This window comes from Crinia signifera, chromosome 2 (assembly GCF_055691185.1).
Source record: "Crinia signifera chromosome 2, ASM5569118v1, whole genome shotgun sequence".
Lineage (NCBI taxonomy): Eukaryota > Metazoa > Chordata > Amphibia > Anura > Myobatrachidae > Crinia > Crinia signifera.
In genome coordinates, this window is record NC_139218.1 from 57168094 (window position 1) to 57184765 (window position 16672).

The following is a 16672-nucleotide window of genomic DNA, read 5'->3' on the forward strand; positions in this document are numbered from 1 at the left end:
TTAGAAGGAGCTGTCCCATAATAAAGGAATACTAAGTGTACATAGGGAGGAACTGCAAGAGGCAAAGCAGTTTGGGTAAAATATTTATTTTAATAAGAGTGCCAAGCTCAGGTAGGGTGTGTCCAACATTTGCATTGTCCTGAATGTAAGGGCAAAGTTCAAGAAAAAGATCTTGACAGGATAAAGGAGAAGTTGGCTTAAATACCATAGACCAGTGACTCATCCTGAGTGTCATATGAAAACACTGAAACTGAATCTTAAAGTTGATAGGTTACAATACTTTTTTAAATCCACCAATAGACTGGCCAGTCATGAGCTTTGAGATGGGGTAAAGGAGATTGTGTTCACTGCAACCTTGTGACTGGTACTTTTTCTGCCTTTATTCCTATATGCCTGTATACCCAGGGGCTGTGCAGAGAAGAAGCCAAGGGTCCAAATGTGATAGGGTGCGAGAATCAGAAAGTGGGAGATTTTGGGAGGGTTTTCCTTTTTTTTTTTTGTTAAAGTGGCAATCAATTACGTGGCAAAATCAACCTGTTTTTTTTTCAGTCTAAATGATTGCCACTGTAAAAAAAAAAAAAAATGGGGAAAAAATTACATTTGACCAATGGTTTTAAAATGAATATATTAAATGGAAAAAGGGGTAGTGCTGACACATTCCATTGGTTATTAAGAACCTGTGAGAGAACCTCTTAACTTGACCCTTGCAGATAGACAAGACTAAAGGGTATACGGTCATTGGGTCACCAGCAAGTTGTTAGACAGTCATTAGGTCAACTGCATTTAAGTCAACATGTGTCTAGGTTGACATGCAGGAAGATCGACATGGGTTAGGTTGACAGGGTCATTAGGTTGACATGGGGTTTTTCACTGTATTTTGTGCCGACAGGTGGTATTTCATGCCCTACCATACACTCGGGCTCGCATGGTGAGCTCAGTGAGCTATGCGAGATGACGCGGTGCACTTTAACCTGTGTCCAAATTGACTGTGTTGACATTTGGGTAAAAAAAACTGTGAAAAAACCCATGTCAACCTAATGACCCTGTCGACCTTCCTGCATGTCGACCTAATGACTGTCTACCAACTTGCTGGTGACCAACTGATCCACACCTGACTAAAGAGCAATATTTTATCGGTCTCTAGATTAATTTTATGGCCATGATTCATTTGGCCGACAGCGTGTATGTCAACATGCACACTGTCGACGTAGACAAAATGTTGACGCAATCAATAGTTTGCTACGAGAATGGACGAAATGAAAGGGTCACCATAAGTTGACGTTTTTCTTGGATTTGATTGTATATTTCAGCACATGGACCACAAATGACTGCCTCCACACATGGCTCGCTCATTTTAATCTTCCCAATCACAGTCCACGTGGAGAAAAGTTTTTTTTTTTTTAATACAACCTCCAAAACCTTGTGCATGTCGACCACATGTTGATATTGTTCTAGATATCAGCCCCTTCACCTTATCCTGTCTGACTGCAGACATGTATCACAGCAATGTCCTTTACATTTGTTCTCTTTTGGAAAATACTGAATTATACATGTCTTTATTAAGTCATTTTATAAAGTAAAATGATTTTGTGTATGAGATCTTTTCCATCTTCTTCCTAATCAATATTTAACAAAGCAGACACTAAGAAAATACTTCTGATGACATTTAAAGTCCCTCAGCTGCCATTACTGTCTCAGCCAACACAGTGACCTTTTAGCTTGTGTTCTACCACACAATGTCATCCGTTATTCATGCTAAGCAGTCCACTGTCTTCTGTCCTTCTGTTTGTCCCAGGAATAGAATAGTTCTCCCCAGGGGACTCTTTGCAAGTGGGCTCTTTGAGAAATGCGCTTGCATTAATAGCTTAACAGGTCTTCCTGTTCTAATGACTACATTAATTGCTCTTTATAATGTTAACAGTATTTTACATGGTGCCCCGAGTCTTGTCTTCAAGTCTGTTAGTCTAAAGAAGAGTATATAATAATCAATTGCATTACCATGGCTTTTAACATAATTGACTGATGCTTGCAAGTATTTGCAGCAATAATTTAGTCACAACAGTTTCCTCTCCCACTCAGCGAAGTCACCAAATGTACCGGCGTGTAGCTAATGATCTTGGCACCGGTGTAGAGATGGCACAGTAAGACACTTATGACATGTTCTTGCATTTCAGAATGAATACATGAAGGATGATTTTTTGATTAAGATTGAAACCTGGCACAAGCCCGATCTGGGTACACAAGACAATGTAAGTTTCACACTGAATTTCTTTATACCTATAGAAATCCATACAAATGTGATGGCGAGAAATGTTTACTTTTTTAGGCAAGATTTTGAAACATCAGGGGTGAGATTTAATAGGATGAGAGATTCAGAAAGTGAGAGATTTTGTGAGAAATCTCCAGTTTTTTTTAAAGCGGCAATCATTTACATTGAAAAATCAGTTTGATTTTGAAGTGTAAATGATTGCCGCTTTAAAAAAACTGGAGATTTCTCACAAAATCTCTCATTTTCTGTATCTCATCCTATTAAATCTCACCCCAGGTTGTGTCCTGTGTATGAAAAATGTCCCAATAAGTGTCTAGTGTGTAAACCTAACCATAGTCTGTAGGGGTTTGGACCATTGGGTAGACAGCAGGATGATCGACAAGCATTAGGTCAACGTGCATTGAAGTCAACATGGTCATTAGGTCAACACAAGCATTAGGTCGACATGGGGAAGGTTGACAGTCAAAAGGTCGACATGGGGTTTTTCACAATTTTTTTTGTCCCGAACTTCTACACAGTCGACATGGACACTGAAACGTAGCACCGTGTTCCCTCGCATGGCTTGCTGTGCTCGCCATGCTTCCGGCACGGTGCCTCGCCATGCATCGGGCACACTATTTTATTCTCCGACCACGCCCTAGTGGATGGTAGGGCATGAAATACCGCCTGTCGGCACATGTCGGCTAAAAAAAAATGTGAAAAACCCCCATGTCGACATTTGGACTGTTGACCTTCCCAGTGTCAACCTAATGCTTGTGTCGACCTATTGACCTACAGTCATGTTGACCTTAATGCATGTTGACCTAATGCTTGTCGACCATCATGCTGTAGACCTAGTCACCGTATCCCGTCTGTAGGCCCACCATGTGCAGTGATTACTGCAGACACCCTTCATAATGCTGAACATGTTAAACTGCCAACACACTTGTAATGTCAACATGAACAAGTATTAGTGTACCGCGTCCCCCTGCTTAGGGCACGTAGTATAGCTTACATTTCACGCATGCCCAGTTCTATTGACAATGATTATTTGCATGTTTGAACAAATGAACCAATGAGAAAGAAAAGCACCACCCACAGGATGACTATAAATGGAACCTAACTGAAGCACCAATGACTGCACACCATCCTTGAAGAAGGCCTATCCCTGGCTGAAACGCGTTGGATCATACACGCCCATCCACACACGTACCAACCACAGATCTGCAGTGAACATCAACAGTGCCGTAGCATCATTGACAATTGCGGTCACGTGACCCGGAAACAGAGCGCCAACAACGAGACGCCGTGATCAACATCTGAGGACTGAAGACAGGAGTGCTCCCTGGACATCCGACGGGCAAGCGGCACCGGAGCAAATCGGGTGAGTAAGGCTAGGTCCGTAGGAGGGTGAGAGAGGTACAATCAACGGTCCAGTTGGGGCCTCCCTCACCTCCATATAGACCGAAGGCTTCCTGTTCGCTAGAAGCCAGCTGTATCCGGCATCCAGACCCCGGCACCAGCGGCGGCTGAAGCTTCAGGAGGTAAGTAGGTCCGGACACGCCAATACTCACTCGCCTCTCCCTGCACCCACCCGACTCCTCACAGAGCGTCCTCCGGCTCACTGGACAAAACATCACCGCACATTGACAGTCATCACAGTGGCGGGACGCCGCACTGTGATTCACACCATCTACCGTCCGGCCAATGTGACACCATCCTACAGATCATTATTGTGGACATTATTGGGGTTACATACCATCTCATCCCAAGCAATAGGCATCATAAGATCCCTTATTTGGGATTATCTTTTTTGCTCACTTCGCATTTATTATCGATCAGCCCATTGGATTTAATACTATATTCACTTATTGCCATTCAGATGGCATTAGCAGTGTGTTGATCATATGCTTTTTAATTTGTATAATAATTTTTAATTTATGCTTCAATCATGTCACTGTGACAGTTAATATTAATCATTTTTTATCGATTATAATCTTACAAGTGTTTTTCTAAATAATAAAATATTTAATGCTCATAAACAGGCACACTTCATTTAATATAGAGCGCAAGGTATAATTTTCTTTAACGTAGTATAGCTGTGCTTGGATCACTATTATATTCCCCTTCTGTGCCCACTGTGATGGTAAAGTATGAACAAGTCGGTTTTCTTGGAAAAAAATCATGAAAAACTGTATTAGAAATTATTTGTGTCAATATTTTGGCTGTCGGCATTGTTGTTCTTCTGTGTTTTGGTTGTTAGTATTTTGATGTTGTCGGTATGTCAATTGCCGGTGCTCTATACCTGTCATTATTTTGTATGTCGGCATTTGGTTGTGGGGATTCTGTCAATCGGCATTTCGTCTGTCGGCAAATTAACTACATATCGAGGCCGCATATTTGTACACATCTGTAATTATAAATGTCTCCTGTATGTGAAGGAATGTACATACCATGTATTCAATGGGATCAGCATCCCAATAGTGTAACGATGAGCATATTGAATTGCATAGATCAGGCATCCTTCATTAACGTCTCATACTGGGTGCAGTGGTCAGTGCTGTGGCTGCTAATAACAGATTGTATGTTACATTTTGTTTGAGCCACAAAATGATACACTGGGTGAAATGTAATAGGATGAGAGATTCACAAAGTGAGAGATTTGGGAAGAAATCTCCAGTTTTTTTAAAGCGGCAATCACTTACACTGCAAATCAAACTGGTTTTGCAGTGGAAATGATTGCTGCTTTAAAAAAACCTGGAGATTTCTTACCAAATCTCTCACTTTGTGAATCTCTCATCCTATTAAATCTCACCCACTATATTTACTATGTTTTCATACTCGATCACTGGCATTATTAGTTATGTTTCAGATGTATTTACAGCCTGGGTAATGTGATGTCTTTGCAGGTGCATAAGTTAGAGCCAGACGTCTGGAAGAATGTGGAAGTAGTACAAATTGATATTGCAGATCGGAACCAGGTCCTATCTAAGGTTGGTACATAAAACACTTGCGCATACACTACTGTTCAAAAGTTTGGGGTCACCCAGACAATTTCGTGTTTTACATGAAAACTGACTTATATTTATCAGAGGAGTTGCAAAATGAATAGAACTTATAGACAAGACATTGGCAAGGTTAGAAATCATTTATTTTTATTTGAAATAATAATTTTTTTTTCTGAAAACTTTGCTTTTGTCAGAGAATGTTCCCTGTGCATCAATTACAGCATTGCAGACCTTTGTCATTCTAGCTGTTAATTTGTTGAGGCAATCTGAAGAAATTTCACCCCACGCTTCCTGAAGCACCTCCCACAAGTTAGATTGGCTTGATGTACACTTCTTGTGTACCATACAGTCAAGCTGCTCTTACAACATCTCAATTGGGTTGAGATCTGGTGACTGCGCTGGCCACTCCATTACAGACAGAATACCAGCTGCCTGCTTCTTCCCTGAATAGTTCTTGCATAATTTGGAGGTGTGCTTAGGGTCCTTGTCCTATTGGAGGAGGAAATTGGCTCCAATCAAGCGCTGTCCACAGGGTATGGCATGACATTGCAAAATGGAGTGATAGCCTTCCTTATTCAAAATCCCTTTTACCTTGTACAAATATCCCACTTTACCAGCACCAAAGCAGCCCCAGACCATCACATTACCTCCACCATGCTTGGCAGATGGAGTCCGGCACTCTTCCAGCATCTTTTCACTTGTTCTACAGCTCACGAATGTTCTTCTGTGTGATCCAAATACCTCAGACTTCAATTCGTCTGTCCGCAACACCTCTGTCCAATGTCTGTTTTGTTGGGTGCCGGACGTGGTCCCGACAGTCGGGATCCCGACAGTCATTTAGCCGATGTTGGGATCCTGACAAATGGGTGCCCCGACGGCCACCTGCTATTTTCCCTCGTGGGGGTCCACGACCCCCATAGAGGGAGAATAGAATAGGTGGCTCGCGTAGCGAGCCACTGTGCCCGCAAGGGGCTTTTTGCGCTCGCCATGCTGTCTGAGTCCGGGCAGTTGGGATCCCGACGTCGGGCTAAATACTGTCGGAACCCCATACCACACCCGTTTTGTTTTGTCCATATTAAACTTTTCCTTTTATTGGCGGGTCTCAGATATGGCTTTTTTTCTTTGCCACCCTGCCTAGAAGGCCAGCTCCTTTGCTACCCTGCCTAGAAGGCCAGCTCCTTTGCCACCCTGCCTAGAAGGCCAGCTCCTTTGCCACCCTGCCTAGAAGGCCAGCTCCTTTGCCACCCTGCCTAGAAGGCCAGCTCCTTTGCCACCCTGCCTAGAAGGCCAGCTCCTTTGCCACCCTGCCTAGAAGGCCAGCTCCTTTGCCACCCTGCCTAGAAGGCCAGCTCCTTTGCCACCCTGCCTAGAAGGCCAGCTCCTTTGCCACCCTGCCTAGAAGGCCAGCTCCTTTGCCACCCTGCCTAGAAGGCCAGCTCCTTTGCCACCCTGCCTAGAAGGCCAGCTCCTTTGCCACCCTGCCTAGAAGGCCAGCTCCCAGAGTCGCCTCTTCACTTCACTTAATTTCACTTAATTTAATGTAGCAGTCAGTTAAGGACCTGTGAGGCATCTATTTCTCAAACTAGAGACTTTAATGTACTTGTCTTCTTGCTCATACCATTAGAACACTGGAGAGTTGCTGGAAATGGGCCTCTACCTTTATACACCTATATAGATATTCCTTTATAAAACAGACTTTGCAGCTAGTATAGTCATTTATCACATTAACATTATATAACTTGTATTTCTGAATAATTTAACGTTATCTTCATTGAAAAAAAACCCAGTTCTTTTCTTGCAAAAATAAGGACATTGCTAAGTGACCCCAAACTTTTGAACGGTAGTGTATACATGTTTAAAGAAATAATGATTACTATATAAAGATAGGATGGATGGCACGCACTGTCCAATATAATATACCTATATGCCCTCATTTAATTGGAAAATGCAATTTAGAGCAAAATTGCGGCACTGACTTGACTTCCAATGGTCAACCTTCTATAAAGACTCGCCGCGTGATCCACAGGGAAACATTCCTTCTTATTTGTCAACATTTCATTTGAAAAATTTGAAACCTTGACAAATAACAAGTGTTGTCTCCCTGTGGATGACACTGCACGTCTTAATAGAAGAGGTTGACCATTGGAAGTCCTGCGGCTGTCGTGTAACAGTTGGTCTTGGTTTATTCCACATCATGGGGAGGGGAGTGCGTTCTGTATAAATATAACTCTTTACATACATATCAGAATCCGCTTTATTGGCCAGGTATACTTGCGTATACTAGGAATTTGATTTGGATTGCTGTGCAACAGTCAGGTAGGAAAAAGTGGCAGTACAGATATACATAGCACGTACGGATATACACTAGATGCTCCCTGAGGAGGGTGGAGGACAGGGACAGGGGAGACACGGGGGACCATATTTTGGCTGAGCACACCATCTAGGCAGTCAAATCAGCGGCGCCACTTGGTCATTGCAACAGCCAGGTAGGCAGGGTTGCCTACCCTCCCGGAATGGCCGGGAGGGTCCCGGAAATCGGGTCCCCCTCCCGGCCCCCCGGAAAGGGTGGCAATCCTCCCGCATATCCCCCCCAGCTCCAGCGATGTGTCCCTCGGTGGGGGGTCCGCGGGTAAAATGCAGCGATTGCGACATTTTAGCCCCGCCGTGCAATGCCTGAAATACCGGCATTGCACGGTGGAGGGGTGGGGCTAAAATGATGCGACGCTGTAGGCACGCCCCGCAACAGGGCAGCATATGTGTGGCCACGCCCCGAACCGCCTCTTTTTCTCCCCGGATGTGGCCCCGCCCCCCTGCCTACCAGAGCTGGCTGCCCTCTCCAGGAGAGGGCAGCTGAAAAGTCGGCAAGTATGCAGGTAGGTACAAGTAACAGTACAGATATATATAAGATGGGGAACATATTTGGCTGAGCTGCACAGCTCCTAGGCAGCCATCAGCGGCACCATCTTGGTCATAGCTACTTCCAGGGCAGCAGCAGGGCCTAACAGGCCATTTTTCTTATTCAGCATGTTGTATGGCTGAGTCCCAATCTCCTGAGCTGAGGGCTGTCCGGCGTGTCCGGGGGCCATGGTTGCGGCTGGGGTGAGGGGAGAGGTTAGGCCGGGGGCCGAGGCTGGGCCTTAGCTGGACTCATTGCCGCTGCCCCCTGAGGCAAGAGCCTCACTTGGAATAATGGCATATTGCACCAGCAAGCAATCTCATGTCTGGCACAATTAATAATCAGCCGCGTCATGTCTGACATTCCCCCATCTCTTTGCTTAGGCTTATTTACCCAGACAATGCTTTGATTCCCATCTCTCAGTAGTGTACTCTGTACCAGAACGGAACTATGGGGTAGATGTATGAAGCAGTGATAAGGGAGGAGAAGTGATAAAATGCCTGGTACTTTATCACTGGCCAATCAGCTCTTGACTGTCCCTTTTTAAACCCAGCCTGTAACTAAACAGTCAGGGCCAGGTAATTACTATGGGCCCAATTCAGAACTGCAAGCTGGGCTGCCAGTGTTCGGAGACGTCTTCGCAGCTGTGCACCACACAGGGGATAAATCATTCACCATCAAATTTATTTCCCCCTGCTTGCAGCATCTGATGATGTCAGTGGCCCTTCCTCCCAACAGCCAGGGGACGCCTGCGTTTTCTGGGGAAGACGCTGCCCATCCGCTGTCTATCAATCAGGGAGCATTTTGCGAGCACAGGTGTTCGGAGCCTGTGCTCACACAGAGGGTACGCAGTGCACATGCGTGGTCCTCAGATTATTATCCCAGCTCTATTTTTATTTCTGTAAATGAAGATCTGATAATAATAAAAAATCATTTTTCAAAGTATTCTGGAATTTGTGGTTCAAAAGCAGCTAAACATGTATAGATTGCATACACCTGCTGTGTATGATCTGACTCCTAGTGAAAATGTAATTTGTTGTATTTTTAAATAAAGAAATTGAACTACAAGAACCAAAAAAAAACAACATAATAAATGTGTGTTTTTTTTTTTTTCTGTACATTTTAGGATTATAAACCAGAAGAGGACCCAGCAAAATACAAGTCTGTAAAGACTTGTCGTGGACCACTAGCCCCTGATTGGAAGGTAATTATATTGGTTCCTAAATGTCACCACAAAATGATAATACACTGACAGAAGTTTTAGCTTTAGGGGTAATCAATGTGGGATTCTGACAGTCGAAATATACCGACAGTTGGAATCCAGGGCCATTTTTGGCCAGCTCTCCTACAACTGAACAGGCGGAATTCAATGTTCCACCTGTCGAGTGGAGACATTTTGGCGAAAACATCTGTGGATTGACGAGAAACGTTCCTGAATTCAACAATCCACCTCCGTTTCCAACAAAACAGGTCCAACTGGTTTAAAAGTCTGATCCGTTATGTCAAAATCCTCCTTCAATGCTATCGGAAACGGCAGCATTGAATAGGTGGTGGGCGCTATTTCCCCTGTTGGAAATAGAACCTGGCATTGAATACCCCCTTAATTTGGTGCAGTTAGGATGGAAGTTGACATAGATGTTGCCAGGTTTCTTTTAAGACCAGAAACCTAAGATGGGGCCTGATTCCGCTGTGGTTGGAGTGAGCATTGCTACCGCTTACTTAAAACCATCAGTGATGCACAGATATAGTAATGCTGCAGAGGCGTCTGGTATAAGTAGACGCCTCCTGAATGCATTTGTCATCTGGTGCTGCATCCAAGGATGCAGCATGGAGCCACCTGTGAATCCATTGGGCAGTTGCGTAACCCATAAGGACATGAAAGATGGCCGCCGCAGTTCCATCCAAAAGCCAGTAAATTTCTGTCGGAAGATGGAGACACTGACCTCGGCACTCCTCTCAAAATGGATGCGACACACTCTGTTTTAGGAAACAAAAGCCATTGCCACCCCAAATGGCCGCAGGCTGCTTATCGCTTGACGCCTGCAGCAGTACTGCTATTGGTGACACAGGACCTGTACTTCACTATGGTAATTTGCGGCAGCAAAAGCAACGGAACCTGAATCAGGCCCATATAGTATAGTATAGTATAGGGCAGATATATGTACAAACGAAGTTGGTAACCCTGCTCATGGTGATAATTGCAGTTCTGCTTTTTCATTACAATGTTTCTATTTGTATTAGAAGGTAAAACATACAATTTATCCCTCTAAAAGGGGGAAGTGCGGAAAACCGATGCATCAGCAACTAATTTAAATTTAAAAAAATCCTGAAACTGCTGTATCCTGTAGAACCCAATCTGATGTTACATTGGTAGTACCATGTAGACAATGAAGGTGAAGATGGAAACAGATTCATTGGGTTACAGCACCTGTTTGTGCCTCTAATGCTGAAGTTCGCCAGTGACTTGGGTGCATTACCTCTTGTAGAAAACAATCGGACAGCGGACGGACGTCCCTCACATGTGTGCGTACAAGCTAGTGACTGTAAAATTTAAGTGGTGGGGCCTGCAGAACAAAGTGGAAAGCTTCATTCAAAAGGTGAGTAAGTAAATGTATTGCAATTTATTGTCCCTCAGATGTCACTTTTCCAGCTGTAATAATAACCTCTTATTTTTGGAAATCACTGCATCAATAAAAAGTGGTCTGCTACCATTCTTGTATATAGTGGTCTATTCTGGTTAGACCCTCCTGATGATGTAGGCTTTACCATTTGTGTAGTGTTGTTGTTTGCTGTTTTGTTTGTATCATGATCCCCTCCAAGCAGAGTTCTATGTACCTATTTATAAATGATGATGATGGCTAATGTCTAGATGTTTCTGATTGGCTGCTTGCATATTGACCCACTAGGTAATAGTATACAAACCACCACCAAATGATAGGATATCGTGGCCAGTACATTGATATAGGTGACTGATCTAATTGTCAGACAAGTCCATGTTATCATGTGATATCGGCCACCTAAGCTCAGTGAGCCAGATGCAGTCCATGACTGCACTGGCTGCACTGTGACTAGCTGTGAAATTCTATTGGAAGCCACTCGCAGGACAAGCCTATGTAAGGGCCGCCGGGAGCACGCTCCCAGCCCTGATTTTTTGGGCTGTACGCTTGCATGCAAATGTTTTTTACACCCATAATTGATCAATTGAGGTATTTGAAATAAATTTAACAAAGCCAATTATACGTCAATGCTCCCCCTTTATGCCTTCCCCTGTATCTAGAGATAGGCATGCTTAATATGCGCTGATAGATATTTATATTGTATCTTGCCTATCAGATATTTGTTATGAGAATGATATTAGGATGGATATTGTGTATTTTTCAGAGTTGCAGGCTCCTATATATACTTATGCTGGGTACACACTGGGGCGATTCCCGCCGCCGCCTATATAGTAAACTATATTGGTCATGCTGCAGGAGAACCATTTAGTGCATATGCACTGGACAATATCATCATTCCCGATATCGATCATTGACGACACCCGCTCCATACATGCAGTTGCTGATGATATTGTTTATTGCTTTAAAATACATAATTTCATGCCTCATATGTATGGATTTTTATTTTTTTATTTTATTTATACGAGTCTAGCATTATTCTTATTTTTAACCTTTCGTATTTATTACTATAATTTTGTTTTAATTATTATCAGCAAGAAAGGCGGCTGTTCACAAATTTCCATCGGCAGCTTTTCTGCTGGCTGGACAAATGGGTGGAGCTTACAATGGAGGACATCCGCAGGATGGAGGACGAAACAAAGAGAGAGCTTGACGAGGTTGGTATTTCTGCTTATTGATTTACGTTTTCTTCCCTCTGGATTGTATCTAAAGGCCCCCTTACACTTTGGGCCAATTTTGCCCGTTTCCGATGGATCAGGCCGAGAAATTGACCCAACTGGATGCATTTGATGTCCCATTGGGTCTTAAGCTCGGTCCTGTGCGCATCAGACCTGAGTCAGAGGTTGAACCTCTGACTCAGACCCCTCTCCCGGGGGCGGGGAACAGGGATCACATGCGATACATCATATGTAAAAGGACCACATGCGATACTGCCACCCAGGAAGGCCCTGTGCAGCTTGTGGGGGTCTGCATGAAGATTGGTTGGATAAAGGGGTAATATCCATTTGATTCCTTTAGCGAACAATGTTTCAGATTGATGACTACCCAATGGAGCTGATTGCCTGAGTAACTGATTTGTATCCTGTTGGTCTGACTATTCCAGAATGGAACAATGAGCTGTATCTCAATAGCAATGTAATGACTGATGTGTTCCGCTGTGGCAATCGCCCTTCAAAAAGATTAACTGATAGCCTTGCGGCTAGGAGTTAGCGGGTGCCTAATAAGGTGGTTTGTCAAGCTGCTCCTACTAGGGGGCATCAAACCCCTGAGAGAAATACAAATAGCAAAAGGTAAAGGTGGAGCGCTATAAAAATGGATCAATTGGTTAAATTTGTAAAAAAAACAATATAGAATATTTATTAGTTAATTGATACTATGCAATAAGCACTTAGTATGGTATAAAAAGACATATATAGGACAATTAATTGCAATTATGTATAATACAAGGGTACTTGTTTCCTAGAACGGCGCCCACTAAGCTATTTGCTTAGTGGGCTATTCTGCGTAGGGAAATCGCATCGCATGGGCCATTTTAGTGCCGTGCGATGCGATTTTTTAATGTAATTTATTCAAGGCTCTGCGATTTTATAGGGTGTGTGATGCCATTACATTAGGTATACAATAATATGATTGTATGTCATAAAAAGAGGTACACCCCCACTAGCCACGCCACCCCGAAGCGTGGAGAGCCCCACGAGGGGCGGCGGAATGCATCCTCTAACTTTTTCATACTCCCACTATCCACGTCGGCGTGGAGTTGATTTTATATAGTGTGGCAAGTGCAGCGAGGGGACGCGGAATACATGTAAAGTAATCCGCGTCCACTCGCTGCGCTTGCCACACTATATAAAGTCAACTCCACGCCGACGTGGATAGTGGGGGTATGAACACGTCTGAGAACGCGCTGCGCTCACCACGCTTCGGGGTGGCGTGGATTGTGGGGCGGTGCGTAAAACATCATTGTATGTCATACAATGATATTGTATAGCTAATGTAATGGCATCGCACACCCTATAAAATCGCATGCGATTTTGCGGGAGGTGCAATGCGATCCCCTGGGGCACACAGAGCAGTTAATAAATTACATAAAAAATCATATTCCATCGTACGGCACTAAAATGGCCCATGCGATGCGATTTCCCTACGTTTGCGTACGTAGAAAATCTGGGCGCCATTCTCGGAAACAAGTACCAATACAAGAAATGAATACAAAAAGCAATTAAAAAAATATGGGTTTTATACTTTCTGGTCTGAAGTCCCGTTTATAGTCCTTTAGTGGAAACACTTGCACATGTTTATTTTCCTTGGGTTAGGCCATCATGTAGCTGAATAAATTAGGGGTCCATAAACCTTGCTGGATTGTAATCACGCTGGGTGTAAACCCCAGTTGGATTGTGGGGGATCCTCAACAATTATGCAAAATTGTAATCCTCAGTATGCAGGTGGTGGTATCCCAGAGTGTTGTTTCAGCAGATAGCCCAAGTTGTATCAAATTGCAGGAAAGGTTTCAAAAACGGGAAATCCAAGTCGGACCAAAGTAACCCAATAAAATCAACAGGTACTCCCTAACATGTTCCGCCATCCAACTGACCGCTTTCTCAAAGAAAAGAAAGCTGTCAGTTGGATGGTGAAACATGTTAGGGAGTACCTGTTGATTTTATTGGGTTACTTTGGCATGACTTGGTTCCCGACTTCTCAGCATGGGGTTGCGACTCCGTGTTGCCGGTTTATCAGGCTGATTATTTTTCTAATCTCAGTCAGTGATTTAAGGAGTCTTAAAAATCTGTTGAATTGTCTATTATATTAGACTCCTCCCATCATTGTGTGCCTCCACAATACTGCCATGTGATGTGATGACCTTCTGCCGTAACTTGCTGGGGTCCTGTCATTATATTTATTGTTTTTAAGGGGTCCCAGAGCAAAATAATTGGAGGACCCCTGATCTACAGGATAGAAAAGCTCTTAAGTTTATTATTTTATTACAGCAGAAATATGTCCAGACCTTTCCACCTGCAGATCTTTTCTTTCACATAGTTTCTTGTCAGAGTACAGCTTATATATGTTACACAAAATATTTTATGGTCACTAGTTAATATTATATGTGATTACACTCCTGAATAGCCAGGAGGCTGGTTTACTCCCTCCTGGACTCCTGAGAGTGTAAACCAGCCTCCTGGATATGGCCACTTCCCTGGAGAATCCTGGGGGCTTCATTGATGTGCTTCTCAGTGAACCGATTCATTGTGGTGCTGCACTGGCACTAAGGTTGCCATGTCCCCGGTGCTGCCTCTCTGGTGTCTCCCAGGCAACCTGGGTACAAAGCTGGCAATTATGTTTAGTTCTTCTTAACTGTCGGACTTATTAGAACAGACCCCAAGGTTTCTTGTGTTTTAAGTCCCCTGCTATTCATCCACACACAGCATATAGAATGGGGAGACTGACAAAAAGTAGCTGCCCAAGCCACCAAACCTCTGACTTTGTATTTCACTTGGTAATTTTCATAATTATAATATTGTTTCAATCATAGATGAGAGAGAAGGACCCAGTGAAAGGAATGGTTGCAGCAGATGATTAGCACTAAAGTACTGAGTTCAGTAAGTATTGTTACTTAATAATCCTGTATTGATTGTTACATTATTGCATGAGTGATAAAGTCACTGCCTACATAAAACGTTTATTTAATTTTTTTTTTCATTAATGATTATTTGCAATTAAGTATTTTCAGTCTGTGGATCCATTGCCTGTACAGATTTGTACCACCTTCTAAAGATGGGCTTAGCAGCAAACACAACTAGCGGTCAATTCAATAAGAGGCAAGTTTGCTTAAGTCAAGCATATCCAAACTATGGCCCTCCAGCTGTTGTGAAACTACAAGTCCCATCATGCCTTGTTACAGTTTTGCTATTAGGAAATGCTAAAACTATGGCAAGGCATGCTGGGATGTATAGTTTCACAACAACTGGAGGGCCACAGTTTGGACATGCCTTACTTATGTGATCTCACATCCTAAAACTCATACCTAGCAGCAATGCATGCACCCAGAAAGGGGTAAATTTACTAAAGCATCTGAAAATGAACATAGGTGATGTTGCTCATAATAAGCAATCAGATTCTGTGTATCATTTTCTAGGATGCAAAAGAGAAATTATAGGATCTGATTGGCTGCTATGGGCTTTAGTATATTTACCCTTAAGGGGATATTCAGTTAGTCCTTTTTTTACCGGCTACCCGGGAAAAACAACTTTGCTATTCTATTGCAGCTGTTTTGTGGTTTGCTTTTTAAGTAATTTTCCACCAATGCTAATTAGCTTAAAATAATTTTTAAGGTCTAAGTTGCTTCAGTGAAAAATCAATAAAAAATTGTCGAAAATGGCCGCAGTTTCGACTAAACCACGCGGCTCGAGGAGTAATTCGCCTATCCACGTGTTTTCTGACAGTGCCAGATTTTTAGACAGCCGACAAATCGTGACTTTTGTTGATTAGGTCGAGTGTAGATTCGACCTAAAATCAGCGAAAAGTGACGATTTGTCAACTGTTGAAAAAACAGGCACAGTCGGAAAGCACGTGGGTTGGCACCTAATTGAATACCCCCTTCAAGTTGCATTATATTAGAAATGGTAATTCTCTGCAAGTTTGCACAACCTTTCTACAAAATGGACCAAGGACAAGTGCACGAAATAGTGGGGAAATCATCCTGGACCCAAAAAAGTGCCTAGTAAGATAGCTGGACAGTATATTTATTTATTATTTATTTAGTTTCTTATATAGCGCAGCAGATTCCATTGCGCTTTACAATTTTAAACAGAGATAAAACAAACTGGGTAACAACAGACAGACTTGGAGGTAGGAAGGCCCTACTGCAATATCTATAGGGATATAGGAGGGAAACACAAGGACAGGCACCAGTAATAGCACGTGCAGTCTCCTATTTGGCCCTTTCCTCTCCTCTCCAATAGTGCAGTAGACTATGGTAGTGTGACAGTCTACTGCGCATGCTCAGATCTTTGGGAACATGGCATCCACACCGTTTTCTCAGACACCTCTATTGTGCATCACCGGAAAATGACAGCGGTGCCCATTTTCTAGCCATTTTTGACGCTGCGCAGCCAGCATCGGACCAACGGAGAGGTAAGTATGATTAAATGGGTTCATGGTGCGTGTGTGTGGGACCCCCCGGATCCAGGGGCCCATGTGCCACACACACCTTGCACCCTTCCTGTCCCCACATCATTTTACACATTATTGAGCTTTTTAGAGAAGTGGCCATATTTCCTTGTTTGAAAACATCTAACTTTGTGATTATTATTACCTTAAAATTCATATTTTCCCCTACATTTTAACTTGC

At 43.2% G+C, this 16672-nt stretch overlaps 1 protein-coding gene across 1 annotated transcript in view; it reads left to right on the plus strand.

Moving 5' to 3' along the window:
* The window catches only part of PITPNA (phosphatidylinositol transfer protein alpha), a 69881-nt gene that overhangs the window by 46484 nt on the left and 6725 nt on the right, over positions 1-16672 (plus strand). The window contains exons 6-11 of the mRNA XM_083172172.1: positions 2175-2249; positions 5158-5241; positions 9279-9356; positions 10639-10749; positions 11862-11984; positions 14855-14921. Of these exons, the coding sequence (XP_083028298.1) occupies positions 2175-2249; positions 5158-5241; positions 9279-9356; positions 10639-10749; positions 11862-11984; positions 14855-14902 (519 nt within the window). The 3' untranslated portion in view covers positions 14903-14921. The remainder of the gene's footprint in view (positions 1-2174; positions 2250-5157; positions 5242-9278; positions 9357-10638; positions 10750-11861; positions 11985-14854; positions 14922-16672) is intronic.